The sequence below is a fragment of the Bombina bombina genome, chromosome 7 (genome assembly GCF_027579735.1).
Source record: "Bombina bombina isolate aBomBom1 chromosome 7, aBomBom1.pri, whole genome shotgun sequence".
Classification (NCBI taxonomy): domain Eukaryota; kingdom Metazoa; phylum Chordata; class Amphibia; order Anura; family Bombinatoridae; genus Bombina; species Bombina bombina.
The window spans coordinates 197,201,967-197,225,388 of record NC_069505.1 but is presented as its reverse complement, the minus strand read 5'-3'; the positions used below and the strand labels follow the sequence as shown (position 1 = coordinate 197,225,388).

The 23,422-nt window shown below is 43.5% G+C and overlaps 1 protein-coding gene across 1 annotated transcript in view; it reads right to left on the bottom strand.

Moving 5' to 3' along the window:
• The window catches only part of FBXO3 (F-box protein 3), a 286,571-nt gene that overhangs the window by 221,854 nt on the left and 41,295 nt on the right, over positions 1 to 23,422 (bottom strand). Inside the window, exons 10-11 of the mRNA XM_053689329.1 lie at positions 21,200 to 21,390; positions 7,871 to 7,949 (exon numbers count right to left, since the gene is read on the bottom strand). Of these exons, the coding sequence (XP_053545304.1) occupies positions 7,871 to 7,949; positions 21,200 to 21,390 (270 nt within the window). The remainder of the gene's footprint in view (positions 1 to 7,870; positions 7,950 to 21,199; positions 21,391 to 23,422) is intronic.

Sequence of the window (23,422 nt, the reverse complement as noted above, 5' to 3'; positions counted from 1 at the left end):
AGCTAGGGTAGAGACTGCTCCCTCCACCTTAGGGACCGTCTGCCATGAGTTCGTATGGCGGCATCTATGGGAAACATATTTTTAAAAGCAGGAGGGGGAGAGAACAGCACACCTGGTCTATCCCATTCCTTAGTAATAATTTCCGAAAACCTCTTAGGGACTGGAAAAACATCAGTGTAAACAGGCACTGCAAAGTATTTGTCCATCTTACACAATTTCTCCGGAACTAAAAACAGAATTTATGCTTACCTGATAAATTACTTTCTCCAACGGTGTGTCCGGTCCACGGCGTCATCCATTACTTGTGGGAAATATTCTCCCCCACAGGGAAAGGCAAGAAGAGCACACAGCAAGAGCTGTCCATATAGCTCCCCCTCTGGCTCCGCCCCCCAGTCATTCGACCGACGGTTAGGAGAAAAAGGAGAAACTATAGGGTGCCGTGACTGTAGTGTATAAAGAAAAAAAATTTCAACCCGATTAGGAAACCAGGGCGGGCCGTGGACCGGACACACCGTTGGAGAAAGTAATTTATCAGGTAAGCATAAATTCTGTTTTCTCCAACATTGGTGTGCCCGGTCCACGGCGTCATCCATTACTTGTGGGAACCAATACCAAAGCTTTAGGACACGGATGAAGGGAGGGAGCAAATCAGGTTACCTAAATGGAAGGCACCACAGCTTGCAAAACCTTTCTCCCAAAAATAGCCTCCGAAGAAGCATAAGTATCAAATTTTGTAGAATTTGGCAAAAGTGTGCAGAGAGGACCAAGTCGCTGCCTTACATATCTGATCAACAGAAGCCTCGTTCTTGTAGGCCCAAGTGGAAGCCACAGCCCTAGTAAAGTGAGCTGTGATTCGGTCAGGAGGTTGCCGTCCGGCAGTCTCATAAGCCAATCGGATAATGCTTTTCAGCCAGAAAGAGAGAGAGGTAGCAGTAGCTTTTTGACCTCTCCTCTTACCAGAGTAAACGACAAACAAAGATGAGGTTTGTCTAAAATCTTTTGTTGCTTCTAAGTAGAACTTTAAAGCATGAACAACATCTAAATTGTGTAATAAACGTTCCTTCTTTGAAACTGGATTCGGACACAGAGAAGGAACAACTATTTCCTGGTTAATATTCTTGTTGGAAACAACTTTTGGAAGAAAACCAGGCTTAGTACGCAAAACAACCTTATCTGAATGGAAAAGAGATAGGGTGGATTACATTGCAAAGCAGATAATTCAGAAACTCTTCTAGCAGAAGAAATAGCAACCAAAAACAGAACTTTCCAAGATAATAACTTAATATCTATGGAATGTAAAGGTTCAAACGGAACCCCTAGAAGAACTGAAAGAACTAAATTTAGACTCCAAGGAGGAGTCATGGGTCTGTAAACAGGCTTGATTCTAACCAAAGCCTGAACAAAAGCTTGTACATCTGGCACAGCTGCCAGTCGTTTGTGTAACAAGACAGATAAAGCAGAAATCTGTCCTTTTAGAGAACTAGCTGACAACCCTTTATCCAAACCTTCTTGGAGAAAGGAGAGAATCTTTGGAATTTTAATCTTACTCCAGGAGAATCCCTTGGATTCACACCAGCAGATATATTTTTTCCATATTTTATGGTAAATCTTTCTAGTCACAGGTTTTCTGGCTTGGACCAGAGTATCTATCACAGAATTCGAAAACCCACGCTTGGATAAAATCAAGCGTTCAATTTCCAAGCAGTCAGCTGCAGAGAAACTAGATTTGGATGTTCGAATGGACCTTGTACTAGAAGATCCTGTCTCAAAGGTAGCTTCCATGGTGGAGCCGATGACATATTCACCAGGTCTGCATACCAAGTCCTGCGTGGCCACGCAGGAGCTATCACCAAGGCCTTCTCCTGTTTGATCCTGGCTATGAGCCTGGGAAGGAGAGGAAACGGTGGAAACACATACGCTAGGTTGAACGACCAAGGCACCACTAATGCATCCACTAGAGTCGCCTTGGGATCCCTGGATCTGGACCCGTAGCAAGGAATCTTGAAGTTCTGACGGGACGCCATTAGATCCATGTCTGGAATGCCCCATAATTGGGTTAACTGAGCAAAGACCTCCGGGTGGAGTTCCCACTCCCCCGGATGGAAAGTCTGACAACTCAAATAGTCCGCCTCCCAGTTGTCTACTCCTGGGATGTGAATAGCAGATAGATGGCAGGAGTGATTCTCTGCCCATTGGATAATCTTGGTTACTTCCTTCATCGCTAGGGAACTCTTTGTTCCCCCCTGATGATTGATGTATGCAACAGTCGTTATGTTGTCCGACTGAAATCTTATGAACCTAGCTTCCGCTAGCTGAGGCCAAGCCAGGAGCGCATAGAATATTGCTCTTAGCTCCAAAATGTTTATCGGGAGAAGCGACTCTTCCCGAGACCATAGGCCCTGAGCTTTCAGGGAGTCCCAGACCGCGCCCCACCCCAAGAGGCTGGCGTCGGTCGTGACGATGACCCACTCCGGTCTGCGGAAACTCATTCCCTGAGACAGGTGATCCTGGGTCAACCACCAGAGAAGTGAGTCCTTGGTTACCTGGTCTACTTGAATTTGGGGAGACAAGTCTGTATAATCCCCATTCCACTGATTGAGCATGCACAGCTTTAATGGTGAATTAGATGAATTCGAGCAAAAGGAACCACGTCCATTGCTGCGACCATTAGTCCTATTACTTCCATGCACTGAGCTATGGAGGGTTAAGGAATAGAATGAAGAACTCGACAAACATTTAGAAGCTTTAGCTTTCTGACTTCTGTCAGGAAGATCTTAATTTCCACAGAATCTATTATTGTTCCCAGAAAAGGAACCCTTGTGGACGGTGACAGTGAACTCTTTTCTATGTTCACCTTCCACCCGTGAGATCTGAGAAAAGCCAACACAATGTCTGTGTGGGTCCTTGCTTTGGAAAGAGACGACGCTTGGATTAGGATGTCGTCTAGATAAGGTGCTACAGCGATGCCCCTCGGCCTTAGGACCGCTAGAAGGGACCCTAGCACCTTTGTGAAAATTCTGGGAGCGGTGGCTAAACCGAATGGAAGAGCCACGAACTGGTAATGTTTGTCCAGAAAGGCGAACCTCAGGAACTGGATGATGAGTTTTGTGGATTGGAATATGCAGATATGCATCCTTTAGATCCACGGTAGTCAAATATTGACCCTGCTGGATTGTCGGCAAGATTGTCCGAATGGTTTCCATTTTGAAGGATGGAACACTGAGGAACTTGTTTAATATCTTTAAATCCAGAATTGGCCTGAAAGTTCCCTCTTTTTTGGGAACCACAAACAGGTTTGAGTAAAAACCTAGACCTTGTTCCCCGGAGGGGACTGGGTTTATCACTCCCATCTTTGATAGGTCTCTTACACAATGTAAGAATGCCCGTTTCTTTATCTGGTCTGAAGATAAGCGAGACAGGTGGAACCTTCCCCTTGGAGGAAGTCCCTTGAACGCTAGCAGGTATCCCTTGGAGACTATCTGTAGTGCCCAGGGATCCGGAACATCTCTTGCCCAAGCCTGAGCGAAGAGAGATAGTCTGCCCCCTACCAGATCCGGTCCCGGATCAGGGCTACCCCTTCATGCTGTCTTGGTAGCAGCAGCAGGTTTCTTGGTCTGTTTACCCTTGTTCCAGCCTTGCATGGGCTTCCAAGCGGGTTTGGGCTGGGCCGCGTTACCTTCTTGTCTAGCGGCAGTGGAGTTATTAGCCAGTCCGTTCCTGAAATTGCGAAAGGAACGAAAATTAGACTTGTTCTTAGTCTTAAAAGGCCTATCCCTGTGGGAGGGCATGGCCCTTACCCCCAGTGATGTCTGAAATAATTTCCTTTAATTCCGGCCCAAAAAGGGTCTTACCCTTGAAAGGAATATTAAGTAACTTAGTCTTGGACGACAAATCTGCCAACAAGGATTTCAGCCAAAGCGCCCTCCGCGCTACTATAGCAAAACCTGAGTTTATCGCCGCCAATTTCGTTATTTGAAAGGCGGCATCCAATATAAAGGAATTAGCTAATTTTAATGCGTGAATTCTGTCCATGACTTCTTCATAGGAAGTCTCTTTCTGGAGCGACCTTTCTAGTTCCTCGAACCAAAAGGACGCCGCTGAAGTGACAGTAATAACACACGTAGCTGGTTGAAGGATGAACCCTTGCTGAACAAAAATCTTTTTAAGCAATCCTTCCAATTTATCCATAGGATCTTTGAAAGCGCAGCTGTCCTCTATAGGAATAGTGGTGCGCTTCGCTAGTGTTGAAACAGCTCCCTCAACCTTCGGGACCGTCTGCCATGCGTCCCTTCTAGGGTCTACTATGGGAAACATTTTCTTAAATATAGGAGGTGGGGCAAAGGGTACACCTGGCTTCTCCCACTCCTTTTCCACTATGTTCGCTACCCTTTTGGGTATTGGAAAAGCGTTGTCGTGCACTGGGACCTCTAAAAATTTGTCCAATTTGCACAACTTCTCTGGTACTACCATAGAATCACAGTCATCCAGAGTAGCTAATACCTCCTTTAGCAAAGCGCGGAGATGTTCTAGCTTAAACTTAAATGCTACTATATCAGGTTCTGCCTGTTGAGAAATTTTTCCTGAGTCTGAAATTTCACCCTCAGACAGCCCTTCCCTCACAGCCAATTCCAATTGATGTGAGGGTAAAATAGATAAAGCATCGTCAGCGTCTGATTGTTCATCCCTTTTATCTGTATTTAAAGCTGAACAATCACGCTTTCTCTGAAATGCTGGCAGTTTGGATACAAGATTTGCTATAGAATTATCCACTACTGCTGTTAATTGTTGCATAGAAATAAGCACTGGCGCGCTAGGTGTCGCCTGCGCGGGCAAAGCTGGTGTAGACACAGAAGGAGAGGATGTAGAACTATCCCCACTACCTTCATTAGATAAATCATCTTGGGCAACATTATGAAATGTAACAGAGCTGTCCTCATTTTGTTTGGACGCTATGGCACAATTATCACAAACACTCGAAGGGGGAACCACATTTGTTTCTACACACACAGAACATAGGTTATCTGATGGCCCAGACATGTTAAACAGATTTAGGCAGGCAAGCAATGCAATAAAAACGATTTTAAACAAAAACGTTACTGTCTCTTTAAATAATAAAATTACACTTTATTTCTGAATGTTCAAAAAACTATGAAGGCAATATACAATTTTTCTGAAATTTGGACCCCAGTGTCTTAATGCTTAGAAAGTATTGCACAGCAAATATGGAGACTCTAGCTCTTAAAACAAGCAACCCGGAGCTAATTGTTGGATTTAACCGTTTTTATATACCACAATCCCTGCTTACAGCATTGCTGCAGCTTTTACCTTTCTTAGGGGTCAATCATCCACAGAAATAAGCCTTCTGGAGTCACTTTCTGAGCCACAGGACCCTCTCACATGGAACTGCATGCACTGCCTTGAAATTAACTGAAGTGCCAAAATGAGGCCTCCTCCCTCAGTACACTAGAGTGAAGGGGCCTTCCTGACTAGATTTAGGTGTCTAAAGCAAGCCAGATCAATTAAAAACGTCCCCAAGTGTATATGAGCTTAAAAAAAAAAATTTCAATTGCCATCATATTGTAATAAAAAAGAATCGATTTGGCCCCTGACAGTGTCTACCAGCATAAAAATCAAAAAGGGGAAGCCTGTTATCTTTTTTGCTGAGGTGAAAGAAAAATTGCTTACCGTTTTCCCTGAGGGGAAAAATGACTGTCATCTAGCATTAGCCTGTGTTGTTAGAAGGAGACTAGTCATACCTGAAGCAGATAAGTCTGCAAACTGTTACCCCCAACTGAAGTTCTCTGGTTTCAACAGTCCTGCGTGGTAACAGAAATGGATTTTAGTTACTTGTGCTAAAATCATAGCCCTCTTAAACAGAAATCTTCATCACTTTTCTGTTGTAGAGTAAATAGTACAAGCCAGCACTATTTTAAAATAACAAACTCTTGATAGAAGAATAAAAAACTACAACTAACACCACAAACTCCTCACCATCCTCGTGGAGATGCTACTTGTTCAGAGCGGCAAGGAGAATGACTGGGGGGCGGAGCCAGAGGGGGAGCTATATGGACAGCTCTTGCTGTGTGCTCTCCTTGCCTTTCCCTGTGGGGGAGAATATTTCCCACAAGTAATGGATGACGCCGTGGACCGGACACACCAATGTTGGAGAAATGGGTTCACAGTCGTCCAGAGTCGCTAAAACCTCCCTAAGCAATAAGCGGAGGTGTTCGAGCTTAAATTTAAACGCTGTCATTTCAGAATCAGACAGAAGCAACGCCTTCCCTGAATCTGAAATGTCAGATAGAAGCTCACCTGCCTCAGCTTCTGAGTATTGTGAGGGTATATCGGACACAGGTATTAAAGTGCCAGGAAGCTCTGTATTAGTTCTAGCCCCAGAGCTGTCTCGCTTTCCTTGTAACCCTGGCAGTTTGGACAATACCTCTGAGAGGGTAGCATTCATAACTGCCGCCATGTCCTGTAAGGTAAAAGAATTAGACGCGCTAGATGTACTTGGCATTACTTGAGCGGGAGTTATAGGTTCTGACACATGGGGAGAGCTAGATGGCATAATCTCCCTTTTTTCAGTCAGAGAATCCTCTGGAGATAAATCTTTAAGCTCCATAATATGGTCTTTATAGTTTATAGAAATTTCAGTACATTTGGTACACATTCTAAGAGGGGGTTCCACAATGGCTTCCAAACATATTGAACAAGGAGTTTCCTCTATGTCAGACATGTTTAACAGACTAGTAATGAGACCAGCAAGCTTGAAAAACACTTTAATAAAGGTGAAACGGCAATTAAACAAAAACGTTACTGTGCCTTTAAGAGAAAAAAACTAGCACTTAAACTGCAAAACAGTGTAAAAATTTCGAAGGCTTTACTATATTTTTACAGTGTGTGTAAGGGACTAAGGCAACATTGCACCCACTTGCAAATGGATGATTAACCCCTTAGCCCCCAAACCGGATTTAAAAAACGTCAACCACTGGTAAAAGACAGTTGAGCACCTTGCCACAGCTCTGCTGAGGCTCCTACCTGCCCTCAAATATGATTTAGAGAAGAAATAAACCCTTTATAATGGTCCTCAGATGTCAGAGGACTCCTTTAGGGAAGCTGGATGTCTCAGGCTGAAGGAAACTGCGCATCTAGAGCGCAAAAATAGGCCCCTCCCACCATGTACTGGATGTCAGAGGGGCCCTAAGAAAATACTCCTAGGAGTATCTGACTAGCCATGTGGAAAACTAGGCCCCAAATAAAGACTTATCTCCCTCAGAGGAAAAAAACGTCCTATTTATGAAACATGTAAATGTTTTGTCACTAAGTAATATGAGTATTAACATGAGCATTACCCTGTTTTGTAAGCATGATCCCAGTCGTTAAATCACTGCATCTAGCTTACCTCAAATACACAAGGCTCTGTCAGCATTTTCTAGAACATATTCATCTCTCTAGAAATAAAAATACTGAACATACCTCAAAGCAGGTAATCTGCAGACCGTTCCCCCAACTGAAGTTTTCCCATACTCTTCAGTTATGTGTGAGAACAGCAATGGACCTTAATTACAAACCGCTAAGATCATCCACCTCCAGGCAGAATTCTTCTTCTAATTTCTGCCTGAGAGTAAAACAGTACAACGCCGGTACCGTTTAAAAATAAACTCTTGATTGAAGGTAACACTACACTAAGTCACCACATATCTCTTGATACTTCCTATCTTGTCGAGAGTTGCAAGAGAATGACTGGGGGTGGGGGTTAGGGGAGGAGCTATATAGACAGCTCTGCTGTGGGTGTCCTCTTGCAACTTCCTGTTGGGAAGGAGAATATCCCACAAGTAATGGATGAACCCATGGACTGGATACACCTTACAAGAGAAATCTTCTTCCTCAATCCTTTGAGAAGAAACAGAAAGAGTTGCAATAGACTCAGAACTCCTTTTACGCCTACTCTGCAACACAGGAAAAGCAAAAAGAGCCTCAGATACAGCAGAGGATATATGAGTAGCCAGATCCTGAAAAGAAAAAACAACTTGAGACGAGATGCAGGGCACTGCATGTAAAGAGGATTGAGATTGGGATTATTGGGGAGAAAGCTGCGTTACAGCTTGAACAGGAGGCTCCTGAACAACAGTCTCCCTGGAAAATGAAGGCTCAGGATCAAAAAGTCTATCCCTATACTGTACAGTCCTCTCTATACATGAGGGATAGAAGGCTCTACATTAGCATCTAGGCATAAATTTCAGGTCACAGCTTGCAAGTCCTCTTGATCCATTTTACGCACAAAATAAAAACCAAGTGTTACTGAAAAAAAAACCTCTCACAAAAATAAAAGCGTTACTGTCTCTTTAAATAACGTTATAGATACTGATAACAAAATAGTTATATCACTTAACATGAACCCCTGCTGCAGAGCACCTCTACACCTTACTGGAGGTGCCTACCTGACCTCACCTCCTCCCACCAGGACAGACACAGCAATCCGGAATAAAGAGAAGAAACAACAGCACCCGGATTCACTAGTCAGCAGACCGCAACAAAAGCATCTAACCCCCACAGTTCACTGTACAGATTGGAAGGCGCACGAAAAACTTGCGCCGAATACAACTCTGCCATCGTGGGCGTGCCTCACCCCCTCCCGGCCGGCATTAAGACTCCAATGAAAAACGCAGCCGGGAGAACAAAATACGCTACCAAACTGCGCAAATAAAAGAAAACCGGCAACGTAAAAAACAAGCCCTAATATATGTAAAATATAGCCCATAAACCTGATTTACATATTACTTGACTCCATATATTCAGCAAACCAAACATACTAACACAAATATTAAAACATGAAAGTATGTCCCTAACAGAGCCATCCTCACACAGTGCCCCACATGGAAAAAAAACTGCCAGAAAAAAATACCTGCACACAAGCAGGATTAACCCCATAAGTGCTAAAGTTTTTCCTGTGCACACAGCAGAAAAAAGAAAAATAGCAGGCAGCAAGGCAGCTCACCAGGCTTGAAAGGATTCCTTCCTATCATGGACCTGTAGGCAAAGGAAAAAAAAAAAGACTAAATAAACAAACGTAGTCTATAACCAAAAAGGGCAGCATCACATCCTGGGAGGCACAGAGGGAATTATACCCCCCAAGTTCCCAAAAGCTTAAAAGCCACCACAGCTCTACTGAAGAGACTGACGTGGAATACAGCTAAACCCCCAAGGAAAAAAAACAAAACAAACTTGCTCTGTTTAAAAAATAAAAAAAAACTATTGATTGAAGAATCAGACACTTAACTTTACCACCTCCATGCACTACAAGCAAAGAGAATGACTGGGGATTGTGGGTAATTGGAGTTGTATTTAACAGCTTTGGCTGTGGTGCTCTTTGTCTCCTCCTGCAGGCCAGGAGTGATATTCCCAATAGTAATGATGATGATCCGTGGACTCACCGTGTCATTAGAAAGAAATTACCAATTACCCACTAACAGTAAAACCTCCCACCCACCAAACCCCTAAAATAAAAAAAACCTAACACTAAAAAAACTACCCATTGACCCTAAAGGAGCATTTGTATGGGCTTTGCCCTTAAAAGGGCATTCAGTACTTTTGCCGCCCAAAAAAACACTAATCTTTAAAAAAAAAAAAAAAAGCCTAAGACTAAGCCCCAAATAGGTACTCACTGTTCCTGAAGTCAGGCGGCATCATCTTCATTCTTCATCCGGCACGGAGCTGTCTTCCCCGATGCCTGTATCCTCAGCGGCGGTTCTCAACGGCGGCCTGGAGGCTCCTCTCCATCTGATGTCCGTCGTACACTGAAGATTGAATGCAAGGTATTATATTCAATTTGGGGTACCTTGCATTCCTATTGGCTGAAATTTTGAAATCAGCCAACAGGAATGCAAGGTACCCCAAAAAATATGGGGTACCTTGCATTCAATCTTCAGTGTGCGACGGACGATCGCATGAAGAGGAGCCTCCACGTCACCGAGGATCCGTGCATCGAGGAAGCCAGCTCCGCAACGCCTTCGCTCCGGATGAAGATGATGGAGCTGCCTGGAAGAAGACCTTCTCCGCGGGACTTCAGGAACGGTGTTGTACATATTTGGGGCTTAGTTTTAGGATTTTTTAAGATTATTGATTTAATGGGCTTGAAAAAGAGCCGATTGCCCCCTTTTAAGGGCAGTAAATAAGCTGAATGCACTTTTAAGGGTAATGCCCATACAAATGCCCCTTTAGGGGCAATGGATGGTTTAGGTTTTTTTAGTGTTAGGTTTTTTTTATTTTGGGGTTTGGTGGGTGGGGGATTTAGTAATTTTTAAATGTAAAAGAGCTGTTTAACTTAGGGCAATGCCCTACAAAAAGTCCCTTTTAAGGGCTACTGGTAGTTTAGAATAGGGTTTTTTTATTTTTTTTTTTGGGGGGGGGGCTTTTTTATTTTCATAGGGATTAGGTATAATTTTTTTTATTTTTGCTAATTTTGTTTATTTTTTCTGTAATGTTAGACTTATTTTTTGTAATTTAATGTTGGAATTTTTTATTTTAATTGTAATTTAGTAGTAATTGGGGTTAATTTAGGGGCTGTTAGGTAAGGGGGTTTAGTAATTAAATTAGTTATCTGCATTGTGTGGGGGGGGGTTTGGCAGTATGGGGGTTAATAGGTTAATTCGGTTTCTTGCGATGTGGGGAGTTGGCGGCTTAAGAGTTAATAGGTTAATAGTTTAATTTTTAGTTATTTCGCGCCTGCATCCAAGTGGATTCTTTTGGCTGCCTCGCACAGCTAACATTCCTTTGAAGATGCGTGCGCAACTGGCGACGGATGCGTTACAAACGCGATTATAGTATAGTTAAAGGGACAGTCTACACCAGATTTTTGTTTTGTTTAAAAAGATAGATCCTTTTATTGTCCATTCCCCAGATTTGCATAACCAGCACAGTTATATAAATATATGTTATACCTCTGTGATTATCTTGTATCTAAGTCTCTGCAGACTGCCCGCTTATCTAAGTGCTTTTGAGAGACATGCAGTTTAGCCTATCAGTGCAGACTCCTAAATAACTCCACGGGAGTTATCTATATGACACACATGAACTAGTACTGTCTGTGAAAAACTTTCAAAATGCTCTGAGCTAAGAGGCGGTTTTCAACGGTTTAGAAATCAGTTTGAGCCTATCTAGGTTTAGCTTTTCAAAAATACCACCAAGGGAACAAAGCAAATGCAATGATAAAAGTCAATTGAAAAGTTGTTTAAAATTACATACCCTATCTGAATCATGAAAGTTTAATTTTGACTAGACTGTCCCTTTAAGAGGCCAGTAATATGAAGAGAACAGCTTGCTGGGAGAAGGTTGCTAATTTACCCAGACCGTGAGACCTGCACAAAAACATAATTTATGCTTACCTGATAAATTCCTTTCTTCTGTAGTGTGATCAGTCCACGGGTCATCATTACTTCTGGGATATTACTCCTCCCCAACAGGAAGTGCAAGAGGATTCACCCAGCAGAGCTGCATATAGCTCCTCCCCTCTACGTCACTCCCAGTCATTCGACCAAGGACCAACGAGAAAGGAAAAGCCAAGGGTGAAGTGGTGACTGGAGTATAAATTAAAAAATATTTACCTGCCTTAAAAACAGGGCGGGCCGTGGACTGATCACACTACAGAAGAAAGGAATTTATCAGGTAAGCATAAATTATGTTTTCTTCTGTTAAGTGTGATCAGTCCACGGGTCATCATTACTTCTGGGATACCAATACCAAAGCAAAAGTACACGGATGACGGGAGGGATAGGCAGGCTCTTTATACAGAAGGAACCACTGCCTGAAGAACCTTTCTCCCAAAAATAGCCTCCGATGAAGCAAAAGTGTCAAATTTGTAAAATTTGGAAAAAGTATGAAGCGAAGACCAAGTTGCAGCCTTGCAAATCTGCTCAACAGAGGCCTCATTCTTGAAGGCCCAAGTGGAAGCCACAGCTCTAGTAGAATGAGCTGTAATTCTTTCAGGAGGCTGCTGTCCAGCAGTCTCATAAGCTAAACGAATTATGCTACGAAGCCAAAAAGAAAGAGGTAGCAGAAGCTTTTTGACCTCTCCTCTGCCCAGAGTAAATGACAAACAGAGAAGACGTTTGTCGAAATTCCTTAGTTGCCTGTAAGTAAAATTTTAGAGCACGGACTACATCCAGGTTGTGCAGTAGACGTTCCTTCTTCGAAGAAGGATTTGGGCACAAGGAAGGAACAACAATCTCTTGATTGATATTCCTGTTAGTAACTACCTTAGGTAAGAACCCAGGTTTAGTACGCAGAACTACCTTATCCGAATGAAAAATCAAATAAGGAGAATCACAATGTAAGGCTGATAATTCAGAGACTCTTCGAGCCGAGGAAATAGCCATTAAAAATAGAACTTTCCAAGATAACAACTTTATATCAATGGAATGAAGGGGTTCAAACGGAACGCCCTGTAAAACATTAAGAACAAGGTTTAAACTCCATGGTGGAGCAACAGTTTTAAACACAGGCTTAATCCTGGCCAAAGCCTGACAAAAAGCCTGGACGTCAGGAACTTCTGACAGACGTTTGTGTAACAGAATGGACAGAGCTGAGATCTGTCCCTTTAATGAACTAGCAGATAAACCCTTTTATAAACCTTCTTGTAGAAAAGACAATATCCTAGGAATCCTAACCTTACTCCAAGAGTAACCTTTGGATTCACACCAATATAGGTATTTACGCCATATCTTATGGTAAATCTTTCTGGTAACAGGCTTCCTAGCCTGTATTAAGGTATCAATAACTGACTCAGAAAACCCACGTCTTGATAAAATCAAGCGTTCAATTTCCAAGCAGTCAGCTTCAGAGAAGTTAGATTTTGATGTTTGAAGGGACCCTGTATCAGAAGGTCCTGTTTCAGAGGTAGAGACCAAGGTGGACAGGATGACATGTCCACCAGGTCTGCATACCAAGTCCTGCGTGGCCACGCAGGAGCTATTAGAATCACTGATGCTCTCTCTTGTTTGATTCTGGCAATCAATCGAGGAAGCATCGGGAAGGGTGGAAACACGTAAGCCATCCTGAAGTCCCAAGGTGCTGTCAGGGCATCTATCAGGACTGCTCCTGGATCCCTGGATCTGGACCCGTAACGAGGAAGCTTGGCGTTCTGTCGAGACGCCATGAGATCTATCTCTGGTTTGCCCCAACGTCGAAGTATTTGGGCAAAGACCTCCGGATGGAGTTCCCACTCCCCCGGATGAAAAGTCTGACGACTTAAGAAATCCGCCTCCCAGTTCTCCACTCCCGGGATGTGGATTGCTGACAGGTGGCAAGAGTGAAACTCTGCCCAGCGAATTATCTTTGATACTTCCATCATAGCTAGGGAGCTTCTTGTCCCTCCCTGATGGTTGATGTAAGCTACAGTCGTGATGTTGTCCGACTGAAACCTGATGAACCCCCGAGTTGTCAACTGGGGCCAAGCCAGGAGGGCATTGAGAACTGCTCTCAATTCCAGAATGTTTATTGGCAGGAGACTCTCCTCCTGACTCCATTGACCCTGAGCCTTCAGAGAATTCCAGACGGCACCCCAACCTAGAAGGCTGGCGTCTGTTGTTACAATTGTCCAGTCTGGTCTGCTGAATGGCATCCCCCTGGACAGATGTGGCCGAGAAAGCCACCATAGAAGAGAATTTCTGGTCTCTTGATCCAGATTCAGAGAAGGGGATAAGTCTGAGTAATCCCCATTCCACTGACTTAGCATGCACAGTTGCAGTGGTCTGAGGTGTAAGCGTGCAAAGGGTACTATGTCCATTGCCGCTACCATTAAGCCGATTACCTCCATGCATTGAGCCACTGACGGGTGTTGAATGGAATGAAGGGTGCGGCAAGCACTTTGAAGTCTTGTTAGCCTGTCCTCTGTCAGGTAAATCTTCATTTCTACAGAATCTATAAGAGTCCCCAGGAAGGGAACTCTTGTGAGTGGAACGAGTGAACTTTTCTTTTCGTTCACCTTCCATCCATGTGACCTTAGAAATGCCAGTACTAACTCTGTATGAGACTTGGCAGTTTGAAAGCTTGAAGCTTGAATCAGAATGTCGTCTAGGTATGGAGCTACCGAGATTCCCCGCGGTCTTAGTACCGCCAGAAGAGCACCCAGAACCTTTGTGAAGATTCTTGGAGCTGTAGCCAATCCGAATGGAAGAGCCACAAACTGGTAATGCCTGTCTAGGAAGGCAAACCTTAGGTACCGGTAATGATCTTTGTGAATCGGTATGTGAAGGTAGGCATCCTTTAAATCTACAGTGGTCATGTACTGACCCTCTTGGATCATAGGTAAAATTGTCCGAATAGTCTCCATCTTGAACGATGGAACTCTTAGGAATTTGTTTAGGATCTTTAAGTCCAGGATTGGTCTGAAAGTTCCCTCTTTTTTGGGAACCACAAACAGATTTGAGTAAAACCCCTGTCCCTGTTCCGATCGTGGAACAGGATGGATTACTCCCATTAACAAGAGCTCTTGTACGCAGCGTAGAAACGCCTCTTTCTTTGTCTGGATTGTTGACAACCTTGACAGATGAAATCTCTCTCTTGGAGGAGAGTATTTGAAGTCCAGAAGGTATCCCTGAGATATTATCTCTAGCGCCCAGGGATCCTGGACATCTCTTGCCCAAGCCTGGGCAAAGAGAGAAAGTCTGCCCCCCACTAGATCCGATCCCGGATCGGGGGCCCTCAATTCATGCTGTTTTAGGGGCAGCAGCAGGTTTCCTGGTCTGCTTGCCCTTGTTCCAGGACTGGTTAGGCTTCCAGCCTTGTCTGTAGCGAGCAACGGCTCCTTCCTGTTTTGGTGCAGAGGAAGTTGATGCTGCTCCAGCTTTGAAATTACGAAAGGAACGAAAATTAGACTGTCTAGCCTTAGCTTTGGCTTTGTCCTGAGGCAGGGCATGGCCTTTACCTCCTGTAATGTCAGCGATAATCTCTTTCAACCCGGGCCCGAATAAGGTCTGCCCTTTGAAAGGTATATTAAGCAATTTAGACTTAGAAGTAACATCAGCTGACCAGGATTTTAGCCACAGCGCCCTGCGTGCCTGAATGGCGAATCCTGAATTCTTCGCCGTAAGTTTAGTAAGATGTACTACGGCCTCCGAAATGAATGAATTAGCTAGTTTAAGGACTCTAAGCCTGTCCGTAATGTCGTCCAGAGTAGCTGAACTAATGTTCTCTTCCAGAGACTCAATCCAGAATGCCGCTGCAGCCGTGATCGGCGCAATGCATGCAAGGGGTTGCAATATAAAACCTTGTTGAACAAACATTTTCTTAAGGTAACCCTCTAATTTTTTATCCATTGGATCTGAAAAAGCACAGCTATCCTCCACCGGGATAGTGGTACGCTTAGCTAAAGTAGAAACTGCTCCCTCCACCTTAGGGACCGTTTGCCATAAGTCCCGTGTGGTGGCGTCTATTGGAAACATTTTTCTAAATATCGGAGGGGGTGAGAACGGCACACCGGGTCTATCCCACTCCTTAGTAACAATTTCAGTAAGTCTCTTAGGTATAGGAAAAACCTCAGTACTCGCCGGTACCGCAAAATATTTATCCAACCTACACATTTTCTCTGGTATTGCAACTGTGTTACAATCATTCAGAGCCGCTAACACCTCCCCTAGTAATACACGGAGGTTTTCCAGTTTAAATTTAAAATTTGAAATATCTGAATCCAGTCTGTTTGGATCAGAACTGTCACCCACAGAATGAAGTTCTCCGTCCTCATGTTCTGCCACCTGTGACGCAGTGTCTGACATGGCCCTAATATTATCAGCGCACTCTGTTCTCACCCCAGAGTGATCACGCTTACCTCTTAGTTCTGGTAATTTAGCCAAAACTTCAGTCATAACAGTAGCCATATCCTGTAATGTGATTTGTAATGGCCGCCCAGATGTACTCGGCGCTACAATATCACGCACCTCCCGATCGGGAGATGCAGGTACTGACACGTGAGGCGAGTTAGTCGGCATAACTCTCCCCTCGTTGTTTGGTGAAATTTGTTCAATTTGTACAGATTGACTTTTATTTAAAGTAGCATCAATACAGTTAGTACATAAATTTCTATTGGGCTCCACTTTGGCATTGCAACAAATGACACAGGTATCATCCTCTGAATCAGACATGTTTAACACACTAGCAAATAAACTTGCAACTTGGAATACAATTCAATTAGAATAATATTAAAAACGTACTGTGCCTTTAAGAAGCACAGAAGATCTATGACAGTTGAAAATTAATAAATTGAAACAGTTATAGCCTCAATCCTTGTAAACAACAGAACTTTAGCAAAGGTTTAATCCCATTAGCAAAGATAACAAATTCTGAAAGCAGGAAACAAATTACAGAATAAACGTTTTTTATCTCAGTCAAACTATAATTCTCACAGCTCTGCTGAGAGAAATTACCTCCCTCAAAATAAGTTTTGAAGACCCCTGAGCTCTGTAGAGATGAACCGGATCATGCAGGGAATACAATGAGTTGCTGACTGAAATATTTGATGCATAGTAAAAGCGCCAAAAAACTGCCCCTCCCCCTCACACACAGCAGTGAGGGAGAACAGAAACTGTCAGAAAAACAGATTAAGCAACTGCCAAGTGGAAAAATAGTGCCCAAACATTTATTCACACAGTACCTCAGCAAATGAAAACGATTTTACATTCCAGCAAAAACGTTAAACATAATTTTTAGTTAATAAACAGCTTTATGTACTTCTTACAGTGTAATTCTAGTGAAGTACCATTCTCCAGAATACTGAAGTGTAAAGTATACATACATGACATTATATCGGTATGGCAGGATTTTCTCATCAATTCCATTGTCAGAAAATAAAAACTGCTACATACCTCTATGCAGATTCATCTGCCCGCTGTCCCCTGATCTGAAGTTTACCTCACTCCTCAGATGGCCGAGAACAGCAATATGATCTTAACTACTCCGGCTAAAATCATAGCAAAACTCTGGTAGATTCTTCTTCAAACTCTGCCAGAGAGGTAATAACACACTCCGGTGCTATTTTAAAATAACAAACTTTTGATTGAAGATATAAAACTAAGTATAATCACCATAGTCCTCTCACACATCCTATCTAGTCGTTGGGTGCAAGAGAATGACTGGGAGTGACGTAGAGGGGAGGAGCTATATGCAGCTCTGCTGGGTGAATCCTCTTGCACTTCCTGTTGGGGAGGAGTAATATCCCAGAAGTAATGATGACCCGTGGACTGATCACACTTAACAGAAGAAACTATGTTCATCAAGGGTTTCTATTGCAACCGGCGGCCTGCATTGTAACAGTCATGACTGCGGCTGCTTTTTGGTTTGACGCCTTAGAAGAGTCTCTTAGGACGGAGACTTCTTTGGAAGAAATTCAGGATAGAATTAAGGCTCTTAAGCTGGCTAATTATTTTATTACGGATGCCTCCTTTCAGATCACCAAATTGGCGGCTAAGAGTTCAGGATTCTCCATCTTAGCACGTAGAACCTTATGGTTAAAATCTTGGTCTGCGGATGTGTCCTCTAAATCCAAGCTTTTGGCAATTCCTTTCAAGGGAAAGACCCTGTTCGGGCCTGACTTGAAAGAGATCATTTCTGACATTACGGGAGGTAAGGGTCACCTCCTCCCTCAAGACAAATCATCTAATCAAAGGGGACGACAGAGTAATTTTCGTTCCTTTCGAAATTTCAAGGGAGTCCCCTCTTCCGCTAAACAGGATTCACAAGCCAAATCCATCTGGAGACCCAACCAGTCTTGGAACAAGGGTAAACTACCAAAGAAACCTGCTGCTGCTACCAAGACAGCATGAAAGGGCGGCCCCCGATCCGGGAACGGATCTAGTAGGGGGCAGACTTTCTCACTTTGTCCAGGCTTGGATAAGAGACATTCAGGATCCCTGGACGCTAGAAATCGTGTCCCAAGGGTATCAGTTGGAGTTCAAAAATTCCTTCCCCAGAGGAAGGTTTCTTCTTTAACGATCGTCTGTCGACCAGATAAAAAGAGAGGTGTTCTTACGCTGTGTAAGAGATCTCTCCTCCATGGGAGTAATATGCCCTGTTCCAATACAGGAACAGGGGCAGTGGTTTTACTCAAATCTCTTTGTAGTTCCCAAAAAAAGAGGTAACGTTCCAAGCTTTTTTAGACCTCAAAGGTTTAAGTTACTCAGAGTTCCATCCTTCAAGATGGAAACTATTCGTACCATTCTTCCATTGATCCAGGAGGGTCAATTTATGACTACCTTGGATCTGAAGGATGCATATCTTCATGTTCCTATACACAGAGATCATCATCACAAGTTCCTCCGATTTGCCTTCCTGGACAAACATTTTCAGTTCGTGGCTCTTCCATTCGGGCTGGCCACAGCACCCAGAATTTTCACAAAGGTTCTGGGGTCTCTGCTGGCGGTTCTCAGGCCGCTGGGCATTGCAGTGGCGCCTTATCTGGACGATATTCTGATCCAGGCGTCTTCTTACCAGTTAACGCAGTCTCATACCGACATTGTTCTGTCCTTTCTGAGGACTCACGGGTGGAAAGTGAATCTAAAGAAAAGTTTGCTAGTCCCACAGACAAGGATTCCTTTCTTGGGAACTCTAATCGACTCTCTATCCATGAAGATCTTTTTGACAGAAGTCAGAAAATTGAAGATTCTGAACACATGCCGAACCCTTCAATCCACTCCTCAGCCGTCAGTGGCTCAATGCATGGAGGCAATTGGATTGATGGTAGTGGCAATGGACATTCCGTTTGCTAGTTTTCATCTCAGACCTCTGCAACCGAGCATGCTCAGACAGTGGAATGGAGATTATGCAAATTTGTCTCCTCAAATAGAGCTAGATCAGGTGACCAGGGACTCTCTTCTATGGTGGTTGTCGCTGGATCATCTGTCCCAGGGGACATGCTTCCGCAGACCCTCATGGGAGATAGTGACAACGGATGCCAGTCTGATAGGATGGGGAGCAGTCTAGAATTCCTTGAAGGATCAGGGTGTATGGACTCGATCAGAGTCTCTACTTCCCATCAACATTCTGGAGTTGAGAGCAATATTCAACGCGCTTCAGGCTTGGGCTCAGTTGGCTTTGGCCAAATTCATCAGATTAAAGTCGGACAACATCACAACTGTAGCTTACATCAATCATCAAGGAGGAACAAATAGTTCCTTAGCGATGACAGAAGTAGCCAGGATAATTCAGTGGGCGGAGACTCACTCTTGTTATCTGTCGGTAATCTACATCCCAGGAGTGGACAACTGGGAGGCGGATTTTCTGAGTAGACAGACGTTTCATCAGGGGGAACGGGAACTCCATCCGGAGGTATTTGCCAACCTGATTCTCAGATGGGGCAGACCGGAGCTGGATCTTATGGAGTCTCGTCAGAATGCCAAGCTCCCGAGATACGGATCCAGGACCAGGGATCCTCAGGCCGAACTGATAGATGCCTTGGTCGTTCAACCTAGCTTATGTGTTCCCTCCATTTGCTCTCCTTCCCCGGGTGATTGCTCGAGTCAAACAGGAGAGGGCTTCGGTGATCCTCATCGCTCCTGAGTGGCCTCACATGACTTGGTATGCAGATCTGGTGGAGATGTCTCAGCCACCGTGGAAGCTTCCATTGAGGCAAGACCTTCTCATTCAGAGAGCCTTCCATCATCCGAATCTAATTTCTCTGCAGCGAACTACTTGGAAATTGAACGCTTGATTTTATCTAAGCGAGGGTTCTCTGATTCGGTCATTGATACCTTCATTCAGGCACGTAAGCCTGTTACTAGAAAAATTTACCATAAGATATGGTGTAAATATCTTTATTGGTGCAAATCCAAGGGCTACTCATGGAGTAGGGTTAGGATTCCCAGGATTTTGTCTTTTCTCCAAGAAGGATTGGAGAAAAGGGTTGTCGGCAAGTTCCTTAAAGGGACAGATTTCTGCTTTGTCTATTTTGCTACACAAGTGTCTGGCAGATGTTCAATCTTTTTGTCAGGCTCTGACTAGAATCAGGCCTGTGTTTAGGCCAATTGCTCCTCCTTGGAGTTTTAATTTAGTTCTTAATGCTTTTCAAGGGGTTCCGTTTGAACCTATGCATTCCATAGATATTAAGTTATTATCTTGGAAAGTTTTGTATTTGGTTGCTATTTCTTCTGCACGCAGAGTTTCTGAGCTTTTGGCATTACAATGTGATTCTCCTTATCTTATTTTCCATGCGGATAAGGTAGTGTTACGTACCAAACCTGGTTTTCTTCCTAAGGTTGTTTCAAATAAAAATATTAATCAGGAAATTGTTGTTCCTTCCTTGTGTCCTAATCCTTCTAAGAAGGAGTGACTGTTACATAATTTGGTCGTGGTCCGTGCCTTGAAGTTTTACTTACAGGCAACTAAGGAGTTTGGTCAATCTTCTTCCCTGTTTGTTGTTTTTTCTAGGAAGCGTAAGGGTCAGAAAGCTACGGCTACCTCTTTCTTTTTGGCTGAAGAGTATCATCCGTTTTGCATATGAGACTGCTGGACAGCAGCCTCCTGAACAAATTATGGCTCATTCCACTAGGGCTGTGGCTTCCTCATGGGCGTTTAAAAATGATGCTTCTGTGGAAGAGATTTGCAAAGCTGCGACTTGGTCTTCTCTTCACACTTTTTCAAAATTTTACAAATTTGATACTTTTGCTTCGTCTGAGGCTGTTTTTGGGAGGAAAGTTCTTCAAGCAGTGGTGCCTTCAGTTTAGGTTCCCTGTCTTGTCCCTCCCGTTTCATCCGTGTCCTATAGCTTTGGTATTGTATCCCACAAGTAAGGATGAAATCCGTGGACTCATCGTATCTTGTAAAAGAAAAGGGAAATTTATTCTTACCTGATAAATTTGTTTCTTTTATGATACGATGAGTCCACGGACCTCCCTGTTTCTTTGTGAGACAGGTCTTTATTTTTGTTGAACTTCAGTCACCTCTGCTCCTTGACTTTTCCTTTCTCTTCCTAACTTCGGTAGAATGACTGGGTTGGGAGGGAAGGGAGGAGCTATTTATGCAGCTCTGCTGTGGAGCTCTTTGCCTCCTCCTGCTGACCAGGGGGCGATATCCTACAAGTAAGGATGAAATCCGTGGACTCATCGTATCGTAAAGAAACAAATTTAGCAGGTAAGAATAAATTTCCCTTTTTTTTTTTTTTTTAACACCATAAAGTGCAACATAATCAGTGCAGGATTTCATAGACATTACTTACTGCGTTTGTTGTGGACACTCGGAACGTCGGGCATTTCATGTGGAACCGGGGGATAGTGACATTGAAGCTCTCACCCTTGGAGTCCAATCGGTGGAAAGTGTAATAACCTTCCATGTACCCAGAGGTGGTGGAGAAGGTGGTGCAGCTGGTATACTCATACACGCGGCCTGCCTTCAGAACTGGGTAGTCACCTGAGGGGACAAAGAACATGTCATGTGACCACATCTGCAGATGTGTTCGTACCCGCAACACGTTATCATATGTTATCTATTTACAAATAGTGCACTTAAATTATTTTCAAAAGGCAAACTCAAACGATAACTGTACGATGGTGACACTGGTTCAAGAAAAAAAAAAAAACACAAAGCATACGTGACATGCATAGGTATTCAGTTCAATGGAAAGTCTTAGCACAGATCTAAATGAGCACAGCTATTGTTATACTCTCTCTAGGTAGCAAGTGATTGCTATATAAATGTCAGTTAGCGGTCTAATAAGCCATAAAAGTGGTAACATTTAAAAGTGGACACAGATACTTCTTCAATTGAGAAGCCCCTATCTCATCACATCACTCATATAACCTTTTTTAGAGGTCCACCTACAAATAAGAGGTTTCATGTCCCTATCACAACAATAATCATCTGGCAGCAACCTGCTGCTTAAAGGGCTACTAAATCCATTTTTTTTTCTTTCATGATTTAGATGCAATTTTAAGCAACTTTCTAATTTACTCCTATTATCAATTTTTCTTCGCTTTATTTAAAAAGAAACATTGTAAAGCTTAGGAGCTGGCCCATTTTAGGTTCAGCACCCTAGATAGCGCTTGCTTATTGGTGGCTTGTACAGGAGGCAAAATAGAAACCGTTCCTCACAATATATCTGAAAGCACACAGTGCAGGAGCTGGGAGTGTAGGAAAGCTCACACATCAGCCATACCAAAAGTTCTTTACAACACCGGCTTGTACGGGAGGAGGCAAGAAAGAACCAGTTTCTCAAACATTATCTGAAAGGACAGTGCAGGGCTAACTCACCAGCAAGGTAGCAAAAAGCTCTATGGTCAAAGAACCCCAAGAGAGAGAACTTTATGGCCAAAACTCCGTCATGAGCAGCATTAACTTATTGCTGCCCATGCCCAAAACAAGTACTCTACCGTGAGGCACAGTAAGGCAGCATCTAACTAGCAGGTTGTCATCTTGTTAAAATGGAAGGAAAAAAGGAATAATGTGCAACACAAGAACATGCATCACCACTAAAAAGGTGCTTACCTGATAAATTTGTTTCTTTTACGATGCGATGAGTCCATGGATTTCATCCTTACTTATGGGACCTCCTACTCTCCTCTCTTGTCACCTCATCACACTCCCGTTTACAGGACTTCTCCAGACTGGTTCCCATCTTGTGGAACTCTCTGCCTCGCTCCACAAGACTCTCTTCTAGTTTTAAAAGCTTCAAGTGCTCCCTAAAGACTCTACTGTTCAGGGATGCATACAACCTATGCTAACATTTCTTTATACCAGTTCCTCTCCTCCACTGCCATCCCCTGAACCCCCTTAGCATGTAAGCCTAAGAGTCCAGCTGTTTGTTGATCACCTTCTCAAGAGCTGACTACAACAGTGCAACTCTTGGCAGGGCCCTCTACCCAGTTGATCCCTATAATTGTTTTGTTGTACTCCGTCTTTGTTAATAGCGCTGCGGAATCTGTTGGCGCTCTACAAATAACCAATAATAATAATAAAATATCGCCTCCTGGTCAACAGGAGGCAAAGAGCACCACAGCAGAGCTGTATATATAGTTCCTCCCTTCCATCCCACTCCAGTCATTCGACCGAAGTTAGGAAGAGAAAGGAAAAGCCAAGGTGCAGAGGTGACTGAAGTTTAACAAATTAAAGACCTGTCATATAAAACAGGGTGGGCCGTGGACTCATCGTATCGTAAAAGAAACAAATTTATCAGGTAAGCATAAATTTCCTTTTACAAGATACGAGGAGTCCACGGATTTCATCCTTATTTATGGGATAAAATACCAAAGCTATAGGACACGGATGAAAGGGAGGGACAAGACAGCGAACCTAAACGGAAGGAACCACTGCTTGAAGAACTTTTCTCCCAAAAACAGACTGACGAGGCAAAAGTATCAAATAAGTAAAATTTGGAAAAAAAGTGAAGAGAAGAACTAAATCCAAATTCCAAGGAGGAGCAATTGGTCTAAACACAGGCCTGATT